We start from the raw sequence: 20,787 nt of genomic DNA, 5'->3' as shown, positions 1-20,787 counted from the left end.
GAAATGAGCAAGAGATTGAAGGCTGTGGACCTACAAACGTCCTGCCCGAAAATGAGGACAGCCTAATAAAAGCAGGTAGCTATTACTTTGAAAATCTGCATTTATATGGGTGAGTTTAACACATTTTGGCAATATGTTTCTACTAAAATCAATGTTTACTTCTTACCGATACTTTGTCACTTTAATCTGCTCTGAACTGTTTGAATCAGTGTGGTTAGTCAGCAGAGCGTCTGACCAGGATGTGGGAGACTTCAGGTTCGAATCCCTCTTCTGCCATGGAAGCTTGCTGGGTGACCTCGGGCCAATCACACACTCTCAGCCTAACATACCTCTCAGTGTTGTTGTGAAGATAAAATGGAGAAGAGAACAATGTAAGCTGCTTTGGGTCCCCCGTGGGGATAAATGAAGCGAATAAAATAAACCCCCTCTTTGTAGTTTGGGTGCTACTTGGATATATGGCTATCATAATCTAAGAAAAGGTAATAGTTGGATACTTTATGCCAGAGATGCCCCATGGGATTCTGCTAAATCGAAAAACCCCAACCTCAAGCACTGCAAACTTGCTCTGTGTACCCCACCCTTAGTGGTTAGGAGGGTGACAGGGTCTTCTGTGTTGTGCCTTGTACTATTAAACATCTGCCAAGTCCATTCTCATCTCTCTCAATTCTAGAACCGCAACAGCCAGAGGGAGAACAGGCAACCAGGAAGGAAATTGTGGATGGTACAAACCAGGAGCAACATAAGTGGGAAAGTATTAGGAAAGACTATGGCACTGGAGAACCAGGTAATTACATGGACCCATTATAACAATATGCTCCAGTTTCAGAGCTAGGAATAAATTTGCCATCTTAATTCCCCAGTACAGCTTTGTTAAGTCAGGGTATTGGGCACCTAGTGATTTGTTCGTATGCTTGGCCTGCAAGAAATGCTGTATTCTTGCCACGATGTTCAGAAGCCAAGTAATGAAGTAGGAGCGTAATAGGATGGATTAGGAAAAATGTCTCCATTCACCTGTGTTTGTAACTGTAATGAGCTACTTCATGATTATATAGTATTGGCACTGTTTTTTTCATCACTGGCTCTGCTCCTGTTCTTTAACAATAGCCCAGTATGCAAAGTTTTAGCAGGTGCTTTTAAAAGCATGAGAATATCTTTAGCTTAGTATGCAGTGCAAATCCCTCCCCCAGCTGGGATTCTAAATGGTTTTCTATATGGCCGGGGAAAATGGCTGGGGCAAAGAGGCTGCAAGGGAAATATTTTGCTTGGGGGTAAAGGTTAAGTTCTGCTGTGCTAGAAATGGCATCTCTGCTTTAATGAGTGTTGTGCCACCTCTGGGTCTTCAGGATTGGGCCAAAAACCTGTGTCAATATTTTTATATTGAGGTTTCTCACTTTTGTTTAATACTTTTAGAATAATGCTAGCAAAAGTGTGGCATAAAACCACTGCTGACTGACTAATGTTTAACATACCCACATTTGTGGCTTTCTTCTTGGCAGCCAATATACAATGAAGTGCTCAAATAATTCTGTGCAGCCAGGAGAGTCTAAGACTCTTTTCAAACAGAGCCTCTTTGACAGAATACGACTTTGAAATTTTTTTCTGATTCCAAAAACATTTGGTTCCCATGTCTGAATTTTGATTTCTGTTGTTCAGCTGGATTTCTTGGATGTGTTCATTTAGACCAATAATGCTGTGTGCTTTGTTTTCATATAAACATATAATTGCTCAAGCACAAGAGAAAGGAAGCAGCTCAATGATCAACATACAACAGAATAAAGAGAAAGTACATGGTGATTATAAGCTAGTGACTGACGCACTCAGCAAAAAATCAGAGCTGAAACAATGTGGAATGAAGTAAGTTAATTTGCTAACAGTATTATGTACAACTTTGTATGAATAAGATGAGCAAAGTGTTCACTTAACAATATATTAAAGTGATCAAGAGCATTCTCCCTTGCTGTCCTTCTCTGGCCTGTTCCTTACATTGCTAGTATTAACCATAATGCAGTGTTATGTCTGCAAGGGAACTAATCAGAGTTAACAGGCTTAGCTTTTAACCAAAGTGTGAAGTTGGATCAGTGTCAGCAATTATTGTAATATTCCTAGATACTTTCAGAATCCAGGAAAAGAGCAGGAACCTAGTGATTGGTTGGGTTGGGGACAGACTCTAAGGATTGGTGAGGGGAGGAAATCTGATGATTGGGCACATTAGGAAAAAACCAGCCAATTCGGTGGGGGAGCAGAGGCAGAACAAGATGCAGGTAAAAAGGGGTTTCATGTCCCTGAATGGGCTTGTGGGTCTCCTTGTATAATATAGTAAACAAACAAAAGTGATAGAGAAACAGACTTCGTTTTGCTCTTTTTCTAGCACAGAGAATGTTGAGCTGCACATCCCTGTATAAACAGGTTGAAACAGAAAATACAGAAGATTTCTCAAGTCTTGGCAGAGGCAACTTGCTTAAGAATTAATTTATAGCAAAGATGAAGACTATTTACAAAAAGCATCTAGAATGTATATTTTAATGAAATATTTTTCTGTGGCTCACGCTTCCTGTTAATGTTTTAGAATGACCAAAAAGCTACTGAGGGATCTTTGCAAAGAGCATAAATTATACATGACCCCAAGCTTGAACGACACCCTCTATCTCCATTACAAAGGTAACAGTCGATTGTTGCATGTTACTGTTGCATGCTACGGTGCAACTAAGCAACATATATGTAAATTGTGATAATACAGACTGATAATTGGGTTTTGTTCAAGGAACAAATTGATCCATAGAAACATTTGTTTTATTTTTTAAATTATATGCCACTTTCCAACCTCATGGGACATTCAAGCTGCTTACAAATATAAAAGTAAAACAGTATAAAGCACAAAAACATGATTCTTTAATAATCTACTTACATATTTCAGAATGAGGAACACACTAGTCTCCCAGGTTAGTAAGAAGCTCAGAATTGCTTTTATGGATCAGATCCATCTGGTCCAGCACTCTGTTACCCACAGTGGTTAACCAGATGCCTCTTGAGGCAAACAAACAAGATGTAAAAGTAATTCTCTACCCTTGTTGATTGTCCCCAGAACATATGAGTTTTTTTGATGCTCATGTGCCCAATCTTGCAGGTATACTGAATTTTGTGACTTTTGAGTTTGCAGTTTGTTCCCAAGCCAACAAAAGTTAATCATGAGTAGTATTCTGATCCTCCCCATCTTCACTCAGAAACAGGCTTCTCTGAATTCTCCAAAAAAAAATGGGCCAGGACTGCAGCTTCTTCCTCACTGAAGCCATTTGAACAAGTGCTTCATGACTAGTTTGCTTTCAGTGAGGTATAGACATAGCTGACTGGCTGGACTGGGGTCAAGAAGTTTTGATTCAGCAAATGGGTAGGTGCAACCAGGCTGTGACTCCAGAAGGAAGCCTTGCTGGTAGAAATCCAGGGAGAAGAAACCCAGTGCTCTTCTCTCTCCCACTGTTCTTCAATAACAACTCTCCATGATGCAGCGACTTTGCTGAAGTTAAGCAAGTCTAGGCTGGTCTGGGTGGGAGACTGCCAGGGAGTTCTATGTATGCTGCCATGAGCCCCAATGAAGGCAGGTGGGATGTCTATAAAACATAGTATTTTACCTTTCTCTGCTGTAGTATAGGTGTGTCCCCATGATGTCTACTTAGGTCTCCCAATTCCACATCTTTACTTTCCCCCTCTAGGATTTGACCGTCTGGAGAATCTGGAAGAATATACTGGTCTAAAGTGCCTATGGTTGGAATGTAATGGCCTGACAAAGATTGAGAACTTGGATGCACAGAAAGATTTACGTTGCCTTTATTTGCAGCTCAATTTGATTCATAAAATGGAAAACCTTGAACCAATGGAAAAACTGGATTCTCTCAACCTCAGCAACAATTATGTCAAGACCATTGAGAACCTCTGTAAGAATCTCAGCCTTCAATGAAATAAGAGGCATTGTTTCAGAAATATATTTGGGTGCTCATGTGTTAAAATATAGGGAGAAGAACATTCATAGCAATTTTTGAATGGCCTCTGGGGAAGACAAAGTTAAAATTCACACATTTAGAAGGAAGAATAATTTAGTCAACAGAAGAGCATTAAGATGGAGCTGATCTCTGCAGTCTTTTACTTGAAAACGTTGACGGTCATTAAGCAGCTTCTTCAATTAGTCAGCTGTTCAGTACGGTTATTTTCTCGAATAACTTGCCATGAAATTTACCAGGCAATCTGGGACCAGAGGATTAAATGGGGGAGGAAGAATGCTGAAAGCTTCCCTGAGTTTCTTGTCACTAGATATAACCTGCCATATATACTGGCCTTTAACTAACTTTAGCTCTGTTGGTTTCAGTTTTCTATACATAGGACTGGGTTTGGAATTTTAATTCTCTAGTCAGCTACTTCTCATGGTGCCTGCTCAGATTATTGTTTGCTCCCCCGCCATTTGATCTAAGGCCTTCCGTCATTATACCAAGTCTCTGGAATGTGCTCCTGGAGAAAGTTTGGAGGATATCTTCATTGACTTTTTGAAAGATGTGCAAAGCCATCTTCATCTACAGGCTTTTTAGAGAAGCTTTTTGTGTGTGAATAATACTGAGGACATCCATTACATGGAAAAGGAATTATTATTACCAGGACCCTGTCTGTATTGCTGTTGTTGATTTCTGGTTTTGTGGGGGTGTGGGGGGTTTATTGTTCCATTGGCATTTGTTTGCCACTGCAGATCTTTGAAGAAAAGCAGAATGCATACATTATGATTAATAAATATCCAGGTCCTGGCCTTTAAATTTTGCTGGGAATCTTGCCTTCACTCCCAAAATAAAAAAATGACACCTTAAATTGGGCTCATGCTGTTCGGTGACCTAGAAATAGAGTCTTAACTACTTTTGCTATGGCACTTATACTGCAGCCCTAAGTCCATTTCTTTGGAAGTTCTGTTCATTTTGCAAAGAAGATGGTGTGTAAATGCTGTCAAGTTGCAGCCGACTTATGGTGATTTCACCAAGGGGCTTTCAAGACAAGTGAGAAGCAGAGGTGGTTTGCCATCGCCTTCCGCTGCAGAGCCTTCCTTGGAGGTCTCCTTTCCAAATACTGACCTTGCTTACCTTCCAAGATCTGACAAGATTGGGCTATTCTATGCCACCTTCCCTCCCCCAAAGAAGATTACTGGAATTAATTTTCTTTCATTTTATTGTTATTGTTCAACAGCTTGTTTGAAAGTTCTGCACACTCTGCAGCTTGCTCACAACAAGTTACAAACGGTAGAAGACATTCAGCACTTGCAGGAATGCCCAAGTATCAGTGTCCTCGACCTTTCTTACAACAAGCTAGATGATCCAGGTATTTTAAATGTCTTGGAGACCATGCCTGACCTGGTAAGCACAAAGTAACTCCAGATTCCATTGTTCTGATCTACCATTTTTTAGGCATAGTGCTGCCCTGTTCAACTACTGACAGCACTGTTGGGATGGTTGTTTTGCAGCCGTTGCTTGAGAATGATTGACATCACTGTGGCCCAATAGGCTATGATGCTGTGGGAAAAGGTCACAGTATTCTAGCAGATGACGAAGAAGCAGAACCCAAAAAGGGGCCATGCTGATAGGAATGGGCTTGATCCTCAATAGCTTACCTGGGGGCAGGGAGTGGATTTAGGTCCTATCCCAGTACTGTTGGTGAATGCACCCTTTTACTATCTCCCATTTATGGTTTCCATTCACTTATGTGTGGAAGAGTAAGCAGTGAACTTTAACAGTGAGGGCAGATTCTGCCCTCCATTGCTGGCACTAGGTAGTTGTACTCATTGACAAGAATCCTGCAGTGGGGTGCAACATGTCTCTATGTTCAAAGTTCCCAGAAATAAAACTGAGTTGTCAGGGGTCCTTTTCATGAACATTTTCACATCTACTGAAAATTACTTTTTTTTGACCATTTTCAGAGGCATTTGTAAGAGTGGGGGGGAAAACCGGTAAGTGGAAAGGAAGGAAGTCATCCCTTTGGGAAGGAAATCAGCCCCCCCACACACACGTCAACCTAGTTATCTTAACAATAGGGTATTCCTTCTATCCAGTTCTGATTTAAGCTAAGGGCAAAGCATTGATTTAATTTGCTGTCTGTCATGTCATCACATACCAAAATCTGCATGGTAACATTCCATCTCTAGCTAGTTGAGGTCACTTAGAGAAGATCCAAAAAATAAGACATCACATGCCACCAACGGCATATCAGTACACAGAAATAAGAAGAAGCCTCCCTTCCCAGCTTCCTTACAATAAAAAAACCTTTCCCGTATACACACCTCCTATACATAAGTGCCATTGAGTCACAACCGACTTATGGCAAGAGGCTTTCAAAGCAAATGAGAAGCAGAAGTGGTTTCCCATTGCCTTCCTCTGTAGTCTTCTTTGGTTGTCTCCCATCCAAGAACCGACCCTTCCTAGCTTCCAAGATCAGCTGTACCACACATACTCATAGCAATGGTAATTTTGCTGAGATGTAAATCTTTTCTACATCAGTAAATTCTATCACCGCTAACCCCACTGCTTTAGTTTATAGTACGTGTTATGGGAGCATGTTTTGAAACATGATATGCTCACGCTAAAAAAATCCATATCTAGTGCCTTCATAATGATGACTGGTGAAAATTATTATTGTGGAGTAAAACATGTTAATCTGTAGGTGTTAATCCATTTATACAATAGATTAAAATTGTAGATTTACATTTTAGCCTCTGATTGATATGTGGACGGAAATGACGGCTCAGGATACAGAAGTGCTTCTCTTCCCTGTGCCAAAGGATACAGCAAAAACTTTGAGGCTGCAATTTTAGACATGCTTACTTGGGAGTAAATCCCACTGGATGAAGCAGGAGTTACTTCTAAATAAACATACATAAAGATCATGTTGTTAACAATAGGCGGTAACTTGTCTATTAAATTATAAATAATCTCCCAACTGAGAAATCATTGTCTTCCTTCAGGCTTCTCAAAGAAGCATCCTCTAGGATTTTGCAGTGTTTTAGCGTCAATCATTATAATGAATTTATGTTGCACCATTGAGGAATGCCATAACATAAAAACAACAAGTCCCTCCCCAAAGAGTTTATGCAATCTAAATTTCTAAATGCTTACTCTTAAGAAAAAATTACCACTCAGTGTGGTACTTAATAGGTTTAATGTAAATTAGTTGGGATAAAAAACAACACCCATCAATTGGTACCCATGGCAACATGGCTTTGGATATGACTGAAAGTTCATTGAGAGCTGATCCTTGAGAAGAAGGGTATTTTAGTCTGCCTTGGTCATAGGTGCTGTCCAGAAATCATTTCTACTTTTAAAAACTATTTTGCTTCATCTTGCAGCGTGTATTAAACTTGATGGGAAATCAAGTAATTAAGAAAATAGCTAATTATAGAAGGACATTTACCATCCGATTGAAGCATCTGACGTATTTGGATGACAGGCCAGTTTTTCCGAGGGACAGGTAAAATAAGGGGTATCCTTCCTTAGCAAGTCTGATAAAATAATTAAGCACTTCGTCAGTACTGGCTACCTCATACTAACTGTTTCCCCACAGAATTCTTATAAGAATTAAAAAATAAGTCCTATAAAGCACTTACGAACTGAAATCCTGATTCTAAACAAATAAGGCAAGTTCCTGTATGTGGCCAATCCTAATACTGTTACCTCAGAAATGTAACCTGGACTAGCCTCAAACAGAGATATTGTTTACCTTCAGAGAGGTTGTGAATCCATGACCACCCCAAATCCTATAATGATGGTGGCATTTTTATGTGGGTAGACTAATGAAAGCCAATGGTCCTTGCCTGCACATGGCCAAACCGTAAGCCCTTCATTGGCCTTGCTCTTTCCTCCTGTGTAGGAGCTTTCAGATGCTCCACTTGGCACAAATAAATTCCACCGCAGTCAGCGGAATATGCTTTGGGGCAGCTGATGGAACTGTTGCTTGTTCCCATCAGGGCCTGTGCAGAAGCCTGGGCGAAGGGTGGCCATGAAGCCGAAAGAAAAGAAATGGAACTGTGGGAAGCCAGAGACCGAAAGAAGATCCAAGACAGCATTGACGCACTCAGTGCAATCCGTCGAAGAGCTGAAGAGAAGAAAAGACAATGGGAAATGGAAGAAAGAGGTGAGGTGTTGACCAACAACCAAGAAGGGTTGCTGTTGAGCTTCTGACCAAAGATTCTGTGCCACAGAGCTAATTTAGAATGCAATTTAAATGGAGCGGTCTGAAGGCAAAGCCAATTTATTATTAACATTTCTCTCCTGCCTTTGATCAAAATCCAAGGCAATTACAAATAAATAAAACAAAACATGAAAAATATTAATGAAACACTATAAAACAGCACTGTTTATGTCAGACCCTCCAAAATATCCTTTTGCAGAGGAAATGTGTACAGTTTTTGGAATGAAATCTGTCATCAAACAAATTTCCTAGTTCCACAGCAGAAAAAGCCCATTGTGGCTGCTGACCCTTGTAGGTGGCCGCACAGAGAAATCCGAGTCTCTGCAGGATCTAAGAATTAAAGTAAATTTATAGGAAAGTAGGACCATAAGTAGTGTGTAGTAGTTTAATGAATATTTGTTTTTATAAATAAAAAAAATCAGATTACAGCCATTGAATATATATTACTGAGTTATCCGATTAGTTAAAAGGACCCATAAAGATTCCAACTGAGGCAACATTTCCTTGTGGGTTGTGTTTTTCAGTGAAACAGCCATGTCCAAAACAAGAATTAGTACCCAAATTTACTCTGTGGGTAAACTCATTGGTTTTTATGGTTATTGGGCTATTCCAGGGGAGATTTTGTCTTCAAGCAGCGGCACTGTGACAGAAAATACCATAGAGGCATCAGCTACTTCCGAGGAATTAGAAACAAAGGAGAAGATTGAGAAATTTGTAAATGAAAGCATGAAGGCTCACGAGGAAGTTCTGGATACATTTGCAAACTTAAAAGACCAGATGGATAACTCAGAGAATATTAACCCATATAATACGCAGCAAGTGATACACAAACCAAGTATGAACTCCTGCTCAAACACTGGACCTGTTGAAGAAGGTAATGACATATTGCAGACTAAAAGAAGAGCGGTAAGGTGACTGGGCAAACACTATCATGATTTTGCTGGAACCAAAGGCAAAGTCACACATTTATTTACTTCAAATATTTGTATTTCTCGCCATTAAAAAAATCTTTGAGGTAGTTTACATGAAAACACATTTTTTAAAAGTATGAAGATAGCAGCATTAAAACTAGAAAAAAATCTGAGGAGGTAAAATACTATTAAAAGCAGCATCAGAGATAAAATGTTTAAAAGGATAACAGAAACAATGTGAAAACACATGTGAACCAGCACAGTAAAAGCCGGATGAATCTGTTAAAACTTCACAGGGGGTTGGGGGTAGATTGCTGAAGAGTTTAAAAAAAAACAAAAAACCTAACCCACCCCCCCCCACCAATAAAAGTAGAAAGTTGCCTGGCAGCTAAAAGTTTGTGTATTTGGAGCCAGGATACCATTGTGGGGAAGGACAGCAATTTGGGTGACAACAGGAAAGGTCCTATCACTGGTCCACACCCACCTTGCCTCCACCAGCAGGAACACTCAAGAGTAGGGGATGGGAAAATAATCCATTAGGCAACTTCATACAGAAGATGGCAACTCTTCCAAGCACCCTGCTGCCAGACTGTGCCAGACTTTATTGCTAATGAGCAGCACTTTGAATTGTGCCCATAAGCAAGTTGTCAGCCAGTGGAAATCTCTTTTTATAAAGGCCAGATGTGGTCCCTGTAGTTTAAATCTGTTCGTTGCCACGTTTCGAACCAGCTGAAATGTCCAGAGAGTCTTCAGAAGAAGCTATGCAGATCAGACAGTAGCAGTCCAACCTGGATGTCATCATAGTATGCTTAACTGGTTTGAACATGACTCTTAAGAAAGGACCACAGCTGGCACCCCAGCTGAAGCTTCTGGAAGATACTATGTGGTACAGAGGTCCGTATCTCCATCAGTAGACTTGGATCAGGTAGCATACCCGGGCTGCAAACTTGCTCCTTAAGAGGGAACACCATGCCATCCAAAACAGGGTGACTCTCCAAAGCCCAATGGCCTTGTTGCAGCTAGTAGCTCTACTAGTATCAGACCGCTCACCACCTCAAGGCAATGGTTAAGGATGTAATCTGACATCATAACCTAATTCAACTGAAAAGGAAAAACATCTGTATATCATCTACATATTGATACCAGATGCTAAATCTCTGACCCACCTTCCCCAGCAATGTCACGTAGACATTAAACAGCATGGAAGACAAAATAGAGCCCTGTGTGATCCCATAATTATTTCAATAAGGTTCCCAAACTCATGTTTTTTGAGGTAGTACAGGATGGAGCTTTTAAAATTTATTTATTTACATCATTTATATCAGGAGTGGGGAACCTTTTTTCTGCCAAGGGCTATTTGGATATTTATAACATCATTCGAGGGCCATACAAAATTATCAACTCAGAACTCGCCCCCACACATTCTGGCCCTGCCCCCTTTAACCCCTCCATTGTTGCCACTTCCGCCCCCAGCCCTCTTGTAGTACAGAGGGAATACGTTTCTCCATGGCCCAGGTGGGAAAGGGTTAATACAGCTTCTTGGGCAGTCCTAGCAGCTCCATAGCTAACGACTCTTCTGCAAGGGGGAAAGAAGATCCCTTTTCTTGGCAAAACAAACTCGAATCCACCTTGAAGAGAGGCTGTTCCTGTCCACGGGAGGGGGCAGATTGCCAGTCTTAGATCCTTCTGAGCTAGAGATCTGCCAGGACCCACAAAGGGCCAGACCAAATGATTTCACGGGCCTTATTCGGCCCCCAGGCCTGACGTTCCCCACCCCTGATTTATATCCTACCTTTCTGCCCAATTAGGGCCTTTAAGGCAGCAAAAAAAATCAACTTTAAAAACATCAAGTGTATACATTTAAAAAACCAGCCATTAAAAAACAAGGTCAGTCATGGAGGGTACATGACAAAACAGAAAAGTCCTCACCCACGGGCAGAAGACAGTGATCGGGGGGGGGGGGGTAGGTAGATCTTCCTGGAGAGGGAATTCCATAATTTTGGTGCCACCACTGAGAAGACCCATTTATCCCCAGATGCCAGGGGCACCCAAAGCAGGGACTCTGAAGATGATCTTAATGGTTGGGTAGGTTTGTGTTTTTAAAGGGAGAATGGCCATGCCTCTGCTTGCCTCTGGTTATGTCCCCTGTAAAACACCTACCCCCCCCCCCCCACACACACACTTTTCCTTCCCTAAACATTGCCAGTCAGTCAGAGATTAGCTAGGGGGAATAATGCATAGGGGCACTTGCTGGAAACAGTCAACCGAAGGGAACTCCTTCCCTCGCTAGTTCTTCCCTTCAAATGCTTCATTTCCCCCTCCCCCAACATTGAAGTTAGAAGGTGCGTGTTTGCTTTGGCAAGGGTCATTCCATTCAGAGGTGAATGTGAAACCCATGTTTCAGCATCTTCTCCATCATAATTTTTACAAACTGGTGGAGTGTATGGTTAAGTTTGAGCTGTGAGTCCAGTTCAGCTCTCACTCTAAGCCCCTTAGTAAAGGCAGTCTAAGTGCCCCCCATGGGGAGGGTCATAATACTGACCTCCAAGCTTGTTACAGTTTTTGATATAATGTAGTTGAACACTTTTTATAAAATATAAAGTACAGTTGTCACCAGAATGTGGAAAGTAACAAGTATCTCAGTTCATTGCTATTAGGAAAACTTTGTTATGTATTAATTAACACAGAGCAGAAATGTATAACATATACAATGCAGTTCTAAACAGAGTTTCATCATTGTAAGTCCCTTAAGTCAGTGGGCTTAGGATGGTGTGACTATGGTTCGAATTGCACTGTGAATCTAACATGTCCATTGAGAACCCTTAACATAGAACCAAGTCCTATTGATTTCACTGGGGGTTATTTCTGGATTAGCAGAACTGGTGTTTAAATACAATCAGGCAATTAAAAAGAATAATGCCTTGAAACGTAAAGAAATCATTAGCTCCCCTGCCTCTGGAGCAAAGTGCCATTAGTCTTGTGGATTAATGGGATAAGAGAAGGGTGCCAGGCCCTGTATTAATGCAGGAAAAGGAGGAGATACTCAAGGATTTGAGGGGAGTCAAGACCTAGAATGTAACTCAGTATCGCTCCTCCACACTATGTAATTGTCTCTCTTTTTTTAGAGGTGCCAGTAAAGATGGCTGTACCAGGACCACTGCTTACTGACCTGGATGAGTCTGCGGAGATTGAACAAATTGAGCTGGATGTATCAGAGAAGCTTTTCCTTGATGTATGTATTAAGGCGGGAGGTGGGATTGGGATGGAGAAGCCAGCATTTTATTTTCTCCACCTCTTACACATTCCCTAATTTTAAAAGTGCGTTAATCAGTAAATGGCTGGCTCAATTTAATTTTTAGGAACTGCCCGATTTGGAAGATGTGGATGTCAGTGAAGCCTCCCTGTGCAATGAGATCCTCACCAGCCAGGCAAGTTTTCCCAATTTATTGTCATCAGGTGGAGGTCCTTTGATTGCTGAGTATGTGGGGCAAATGCAGGGATGTTTCTGAAAGGGTCACAATGACCCATTTGGAGGCCAGGCATCCCTTGGAGCCTTTTGAAATTGGCCCATGGGTCACACAAGCGTTGCATGCACCAGTGCTCATGCAGGTATCCTTCTCCATCAAGGACAGCCAGCATGGTGTAGTGGTTAAGAGCGGTGGACTTTAATCTGGAGAACCGGGGTTCATTCCCCACTTCTCATGAGCGGCAGAGGCTAATCTGGTGAACTGGGCTTGTTTCCCCACTCCTACACTTGAAGCCTGCTTGGTGACCTTAGGCTAGTCACACACTCATCCCCACCTACCTCACAGGGTGTCTGTTGCAGGGAAGGGAAGGTGATTGTAAGCTGGTTTGATCCTTCCTTAAGTGGTAGAGAAAGTTGGCATATGAAAACCAACTCTTCTTGTTCCCATTTGCTCCAGCAGACAGGGTTTCTTCAAATTGGCTACTTTGTTATCCCTTGCAATTAGAGAAAGTCCGTTGGTCTCAACTCTACCAAAAACAGTCACTTCAGTGCTTCTGTTCTGTTTTTTTCTCATTTGTCATCCTAAAAAGCACCTTTATGGAGCCTGCCTTTCCTATCCCCCATCCAGATACCTTGTCACGCGCACAGGTTTCTGAAGGACTGTGTCCACATGATAGCTATGGGGAAAGCCATCTCACTGGCTTCCAGGGTAGCAACTTCTGTTGAAAGAAATGTTTTCAAGCTGGTTATTTTACCTTTCTAGCAAACCTGCCCTCCAAAGATTGAAGTAATTTCCGAAGCAAGTGATAGTAGCGACTGCACAACAATAAAAAGCAAGACCACTACTTCTGGCAACACAGCCGCAGAGGAGATTCCAGCTGCCATCTTTTCAAGCGTATATAAGGAACCGGAAGGCTGTAGAAAGGAAGCCATAAAGCCCCTGATAGAAGACTTACTAGCACGAAAAGAGGAGAGCTTCGAAACTGAAAGACAACTGGCAAAACCTTTGAAGCCCTTGATTGAAGAGATTGTGTCGGAGCCTTTGGATTCATCACTGAAGCCATCAGAACCTGATAAAACTACTGAACTGACCTCAGAGGGAGTGGGAAGTGGAGAAAGCCAAGCTACATTCTCAAACCCAGGTGAAGTAACACATGCAGGGTAAAGGGGATAATCCCCACCATTTGGTGAGCACCTGTTCCAATGCTGTTCATTATATGTTCTGAGAAAAGTGGCTGAGTGGCATCTTTGCCTCTTCCCAAGGTTGTTTGTTGAATGCATGGATGTCTTCTCACTGCACTGTATGCACACCAAAATCCTGGCCACCTTTACTTGTTTTTAAAGTCTCATTGATTACAGTGGCACTTTCTACAAGAAAGTGTGCTTAAGTCCCACCATAAATGAACTTCTACATGGGTAGAAGCTGCGTGAGCTAAAGGAGTGAGATCACGCCTGCCCACTAGGTGTGCCCCCCTTACCACATGAGCACACCTTGGGCTTGTTGGCAGCACATATAAACCTAGACCACATGAGAAACTGGCCTTGCCTGTCAAGTCGTGGTGCAGAAAATTTAAAGGGGTGGTGCTCTTGCTCAAAGCCTCTCAGCGTGATATTGTTGAATGAGCTTTTGATTGTGTCTCTTCCTCCTCTCGAGACCCCTTGGAGAACAAATTACTTTGAACTTCCCCACCAGTGCTCAGATCTGGCTACACTGTCCTCTTCAAAAAGGTCTTTAGGGGAATTCTACCCCAGATTCCAGGTCTGCAGGATTCAAGAGAGCCAGTGTGGTGTAGTCATTAGAATATTGGACTAGAGTTTGGGGGCCCCAGGGTCAAATCCCCACTCTGCCATGGAAGGTCACTGGGTGATTTTGGGCCAGGCACACAATTTTAGCCTAACCTACCACACAGGGTTGTTGTGAGGATATAATGGAGGAGAGGAGATCAGCATCAGCCACTTTGGGTCCCCAGTAAAGAGAAAGATAGGATATAAATGAACTAAATAAAGGTCTAGATCATCTGCTGGGAAAATTGTTCTTGCTCAGTGTACACTTCAGTGCTATTTGCTCTTCAAGGCAAAATGTACCTTTGGGTTAAATAGCATTGGTAGGGCTATTTAAATGGAGAAAATGTCATAAAGAGGAAGGGTTAACACTACCTTCCCTCAGGGATATGGCCCCAGTCCAATCTTAGTGCCCCCCGCCAGGTGGGGTCTCTGAATTTTAAAAAACTCTACAGATCAGTTAACAGTTCTCCCAGTATCTATCTCATCTACTTTGGCCTCAAGGAGTCCAGTTGAAAAATACGCTTTCGCAAAGAAAAATCTTCTGAAGAAAGTTGCATTTGCAGGAAGTTTTTCTTTGCAACACCTAAAAGAAAAACTTTTCTTCCCGCAAATGCAACAGTCTTCAGAAGAGGGTTTTTTTGCAATTTTTAAAAGTGACAATGGTAAAGAAAACCTTACAATTTCCTCTCTTAATAGGGTTTGACTCTGAAGCAGCTTCTGAACCATGCTGCCCAGAACATGTAGGATCCTGCTACATCCCAGGAAGTAACACTGAAGACACAGAGTATGGATTAGATTGAGCAGCGAAGAAACTGAGCCCAAGCTACGTAGATTTGTTCTTTTGCCTACAGCAATACATCAGGTGGCATTAGTCATTCCCTGATGCTGTCACACTGCTCTGACAGCAACACTGATAGTGCCACAGTGCATACAGAGGGCACCTCTTTCGATCTTGATTTTGGTCTAAGGCCCGAGATCTACTCTGTGGCAAGTGACTGTGAAGGCTCGCACCACCATTCAAAGTATTGATTTAGTTCTTGACTAGTTTCTTACTCCTTTGTAGGAATACAAGTGTCCATATTAGCATGATCCGGGAAAAGTGAAATACATTCAAGGTAGTGGAACTTAAAATATGCTTCACTTTGCTGGATTGCGCCCTGTGTTTGTAGAAGTAATTGCTGTTAGTTGTTTATTTCAGTGATATGTTTGCCTTTATTTGTAATTCAGTGATATGCTTGCCTTTATCTGTAATTCATTCTAAGTAAAAAATTTCATCCTTAATTTACTGGACCTGCCTGGTTGCATAAGAGAACTCTGCCATGCACACCTCTTTAAATCCCATGGGAGAAAGATGAAAAACACATGAGGTGGCCTTAATACTGAATGAGACCCTTGGCCCACCAAGGTCAGTATTGTCTACTCAAACTGGCAATGGCTCTCCAGGGACTCAGTCAAGGTCATTCACATCATTTACTTCCTAATCCTTTTAAACTGAAGATGTGGCAGATTGAACCTGGGACCTTCTGTGTTCCAAGCAGATGCTCTACCATGGAGCCACGGCTCTGCCTTTATGATATGAATGGATAACCTGTTCTTACTGAAATCAAGCAGAAGGATTCACACCGCTGTGGGCTTTTCATTTGGCAAGTAAGTGGGAGAATTACTGGGCCCATTCCAGCAAAACCTATCCTATTCTGTCTAAACAAGATGTGGTTTCAGCGAGAGGGAATGGAGATTAATTCAGTCACCACCACCCGCAGCTGCTTCCTGCCACCTTCATGGACTGCAGCCAGAGCACTGGTTATTTTATTAAAATATTCATTTACTGCATCTCAACTGCAAGGTCTCTGCGTTGCCTTATGAAGCAATATATTGAAAACAATTTAGTACATCATTGCATACAATTCACATACAACATGGCCAGCTGAACAAGAATCATCACAAGTACAGCAAAATTAATCACACGCTAGCTTAAATGCCTGGAAGAAAGGCCACATTTTACTCAGGTATCTAAATGCTAAAAGCACCAGTACTTGGCAAACTGATCTGGACAAACAGGGCACTACCACCAAGAAGGTCCTTTTCTAGATCACCATCACCTTCCTGCTGATAGCTGGGGCACCCAACATGTGCCTTCCACTCAGTATCTTAACAGTTGCCCAGGTTTATATGGGAGCAGGCAGGTCTTCTGCTGCCCCAGACTCAAAGCATCCAGTGCTGTCAGAGCCAGCAATTGGAACTGATCGAGCTGCAGATTTTATGTCTGACCAACAAGAGGACTGTCCCTTCACACTGCATATTTAATGTTACAAGGAGGTCTTTCATGCAATGTAAGCTGGTATTTCTCATGTGTCTGCCAGCTCTGCCAATATGGCCATGCCCTGAGAGAGTAGCCAGTTGTATATTGCCTGTAAATTAAAATTTGGGAGATGCTTAATAAACAGAAGCCTTTACACCACTGTGGTTCCAAGTTGTGCACACCTGTGCAGATTGGAAAACAGCAGTGGTGGACATAGAATACCTTCCCCCAACTTTACAGATACAAGTAACTAGCTGTTTTGGAGGAGACGTGTAAGGCTTCTCTATCGGCTTTGGTTTATCACGGCTTTTGTTTGTCAAAGCAGCATCTAGTTGAAGGGTGCTTCAACAAGTTCTCTATTTATGAGCCATCAAATTAACCCTCCCCAAGCCAGTTCATCATTGGTAACATCACTAGCAAGGCCTAAATGTTATTACAAGATTAAAAATGGGACACGCCCTGATCCACTCCCCAGAGCCCTTGGAGAAGGGCAAGGTCCACAGTATGATGGGTCGGCAGAGAGACAAGCCTGCCCTTCTTTCTAGCACAGGACACCTGATATACTCACCTGGATTACACAAAAGAAAATAATAGCCAAAACAACTAAATGAGGACAAAAGAAAACCTCTTTAATTAGCATACATTGTAAAACTTTACAAATGTACAGCATAGTGCAAAATGGTAGGCTCAGCGAATCAATTTCAAGTAACCTTAAGAAAGCATCAAATAGCCAACAGATTTAATCGCACAATGCCTTTTAAGAAAAACGCCTGGAGGAAGGTATTAGTCTTAGCCCCGTTTATTTTAGTTCTAATTAAGCAGCGTTTCCAAGAAAACCAGAAATGGAGGTACAATGTCTCTAGAAACTTTACTCTTAACCTTCATTGTAAAAGTTATGTGTTTTTTTGTGTGGGGGGGTGGAGATTGCAACTGTATATGTAAAATTTGTTAAAGGCATCTAAGAGATCTAGAAAAAATTGTCTACAAGTGCTGGGTTGAGCTTCAAACAGGCCAGGGGGAAGGGCTGAGCGCATGGCCTCACCTCCTGCCATTCTGTCTTGCCCCTTCCTTTCAGTCACTGGCAGTGAACTCACTCAATGGATGGATCAGCAGGGTTGATAAGCAAAAGGTACTTAGAAAATACTGGAAGAGCTAGAGGACACATAAATTATGCCATTATGTATTATAAGAAGCCTGGTTTAAGAAGTGAACTACATTTACTGCACACAAACCTTTGCTGTGCACCAGAGAAGAGTTTAAGATGCAGAAAAAAGACCTCAGAATCAAGCCGTCGAAACGTCCCTTCTTTCTTTTCCCATGCACAATACTACCAGCTGTGCTGAATTCAATGGTCCCGGGGGGGGGGGGAGTCAAACCTCCCCAGAAGTCATGTCCTCCTAATACAGATGTGTGAAGGCCGGCATGCTCACTCGCAGTGAGGAAAAGACACTTTGCACATGCCCAAAGGTATTCTTAATTATGAGATCACATGTTCTGGGTCTTATCATTTGCACTGAGTGCTGTATTTTCAGGACTGGGCCCTTTTGAGCCCTCTTTCAAATCAATCTGCTTGCAGCCCATTCATTCATGCAGGGTTGTTAAAGGGTGTCTCTATGCTACATTCTTTATTTAACTGACTTTCCCTTTTCCCAGGGAACCTGTGGTGACTCTGGTATGAGGAAGGGCTCTCTAAAGATAGCATTGTCAGCCCCACAATTTGAAATAGCCCAGAGTGCAAAAGGCGCCGTGACCTGGATAGCCCCAGGCTAGCCCAATCTCAGATCTCAGAAGCTAATCAGGGTCAGCCCTGGCTAGTATTTGGATGGGAGACCTCCAAGGAAAACCAGGGTTGTGATGTGGAGGCAGGCAATGGAAAATCGCCTCCAAATGTCTCTTGCCTTGAAAACCCTATGGGGTCACCATAAGTCAGCTGGGACTTGACGGCAAAAAAATAAAATGCAAAAGGCTTCCCATTACTAGGGTCATTCAGGAGTTCGCTTACTATCCCACACCTGCCAAGTAGGAACATTTTATAGAAACTCACTTTCCCTGAGGTGACGGAGCCCTGTTATAGGATTTTTACACTTGTCGGGTATACTGATCCAGCACAGCAGATCCCTGCCAACAGCACCAAGAATGCTGCTGATGGTCACGGTTGTTTTTGCAATTTTTTGGGTGGACCATGGATGACAAATCCAAAACTGGGGTTGCTCAGGAATTTTTTCAACTTGTGTTACTCTACAAGTGCCTTCAGGTAACTGTGTGGTCAAGGAACCAGGGTGACTGGACAAGGGAAAAGAGAGAGCATTTGGATTGGAGGAAGGAAGCAGAAGAGTATTGTAGGCAACATCTAAATACTCCTTCGCCGGTTTCTGAAGAGACCCAGTATTCCCCCACCTCACCCCCCTCCATCCTGAGTTGCCACACACCTTAGATGAATGCAAACAGGAGGAAAATCCAACATTCAAGTACATTCAGAATTCAGCAACATTTTCAAATTTTGCCTTTTGAAATTCAGCTTTGCAAGATACTACTTAAAATATTCAATGAGCTAGGTTGCAAGTTTAAGGTGATAAAAGACTTTTGCAACTTAACACCCCCCAGACTAACATTCAATAGTGCCCATAATTATGAATGCTAGAAAGTTAATATTAGAATATAAAAGCATGCAAACATTCACTACATCAAAGACTTTTTTCCTCCAAATACCTCTCAGTTCCAGTGCAACTCTCTTGTCTGAACAAGTAACAGACTCGGATTGAGCCTCTAGGCTAGATCGATCCACGGCCAACCTGATCCTGACACATCACATTTGTGCCCTTGTGGATTCTCAACCAAAGTAGACCCATCCTAAGCACTTACTAGTGCAACAAGTCTCAAACACGATCAGGTCCATAAGATAGATGCTCAAGTTCTGATAACGAAGCAGGAGGAGTAGGGAAATAATTAGGAAGAACGACTGGGTGAGACCGATCGATCGTGGGAAGTTTGCAGCTTTTTGCAGAGGCACAAGATTCCAGGAAAAAAAACTGGTTGTGAGAGTTAATCAGCAGCAAAGGGATGTCAAAGGAGTGACCACCTCCTCACCTGATTTTCCGTAGCAGATCATGCAAAAGTGGGGGGAAATAAGTTTGGATGCTCCTGTAGCATTCCGGTATCACACGGTGGGAGATCCAGAAAACAGCGACAGGTAATCCCCTTTCATCACCAAAGAAGATGCACAGTGAAAATGAGGCTGGTAATCAGGATAACTTTTGAGCAAGAAGCCGCAGCGGCAGGCTCCATACTGTGATGGACATCCACTCCTTGACATTCAGCTGGGTAAATGTTCCTACAGTAGGAAAGGAAAGGCACAAACTGTCTCATCAAGCTAAGCAAAAGCTCACTCGTCATTCTCATACGGAGAGGTCAGCTGTAACGGGAGGCTTTTCCCGGAGTCTGCAAAGTTCACGGCGGAATCTGCGGTTCCAGACTGAGCAGAAGAAGGTGGAACTTTGAGGTACATTCACAAAGTCGCTTCTCAAAGGCTTTGTGGTTTGCCAGCAAGGTGCCGTTGGGTGCTTCCCAGATTGACATCTCTCCTTAAGAATGGAAACAGAAAATGGAGAACATTGGTTCCGTCTGTGAACAGACTTTGCTCAAAGTAAGAAATGTTGAACAATTCAGTACACTTTTATCCCCTCCATCCTCCAAGGAGCTCAGGAAGTTGTTCTCCTTTCCATATTTTATCCTCAGAACAACCAGCCTGAGATACCCAACAGGCGTCCACCAGGCAGGGCATGAACCCGGGCCTCTAGGTAGGGTTGCCAACCTCCAGGTGGCAGCTGGAGATCTCATGCTATTACTGCTGATCTCCAGCCGATATAAATCAGTTCCCCAAGAGAAAACGGCCGCTTTTGCAATTGGACTCTACGGCACTGAAGTCCCCCCCAAGCCCCGCCCTCCCCAGGCTCCACCCCCAGAATCTGCATGGAATTTCCCAACCATACCTATAGGCCCCCAGGACCCACTTCCACTCTGCAGGAACGGCAGCAGCAGATGTCCCAGCGCAAAGGTGGCGTAAAGAAGGGGCAGAGCCAGGCTGGCTGCACGTAGTCCCACCCACAGATCTAGAACTGCTC

The 20,787-nt window shown here is 42.6% G+C and overlaps 1 protein-coding gene across 1 annotated transcript; it reads left to right on the top strand.

Moving 5' to 3' along the window:
* Positions 1 to 679: 679 nt before the first annotated feature.
* DNAAF1 (dynein axonemal assembly factor 1) lies at positions 680 to 20,761 on the top strand. Its single transcript, XM_056862349.1, has 12 exons — positions 680 to 784; positions 1,731 to 1,854; positions 2,567 to 2,658; positions 3,708 to 3,929; positions 5,215 to 5,381; positions 7,364 to 7,485; positions 7,982 to 8,148; positions 8,819 to 9,079; positions 12,242 to 12,348; positions 12,476 to 12,544; positions 13,346 to 13,729; positions 20,690 to 20,761. Exons 2-12 carry the CDS (start codon positions 1,754 to 1,756, stop codon positions 20,759 to 20,761), a joined length of 1,764 nt encoding a protein of 587 aa, XP_056718327.1. The 5' UTR covers positions 680 to 784; positions 1,731 to 1,753.
* The last annotated feature ends 26 nt before the right edge of the window (positions 20,762 to 20,787 follow it).

Source organism: Euleptes europaea, chromosome 17 (genome assembly GCF_029931775.1).
Source record: "Euleptes europaea isolate rEulEur1 chromosome 17, rEulEur1.hap1, whole genome shotgun sequence".
In the NCBI taxonomy this organism is placed as follows: Eukaryota; Metazoa; Chordata; class Lepidosauria; order Squamata; family Sphaerodactylidae; genus Euleptes; species Euleptes europaea.
This window is presented reverse-complemented; position numbering and strand designations above follow the sequence as displayed.

Bases quoted from the DNA above. Each gene is read 5' to 3' on its own strand.
- DNAAF1 (XM_056862349.1), top strand. From the start codon at position 1,754: ATGATCAACATACAACAGAATAAAGAGAAAGTACATGGTGATTATAAG. The intron at 12,349-12,475 runs GTATGTATTAAG...TTTAATTTTTAG, and splicing joins CAGAGAAGCTTTTCCTTGAT to GAACTGCCCGATTTGGAAGA. The intron at 12,545-13,345 runs GCAAGTTTTCCC...TTACCTTTCTAG, and splicing joins ATGAGATCCTCACCAGCCAG to CAAACCTGCCCTCCAAAGAT.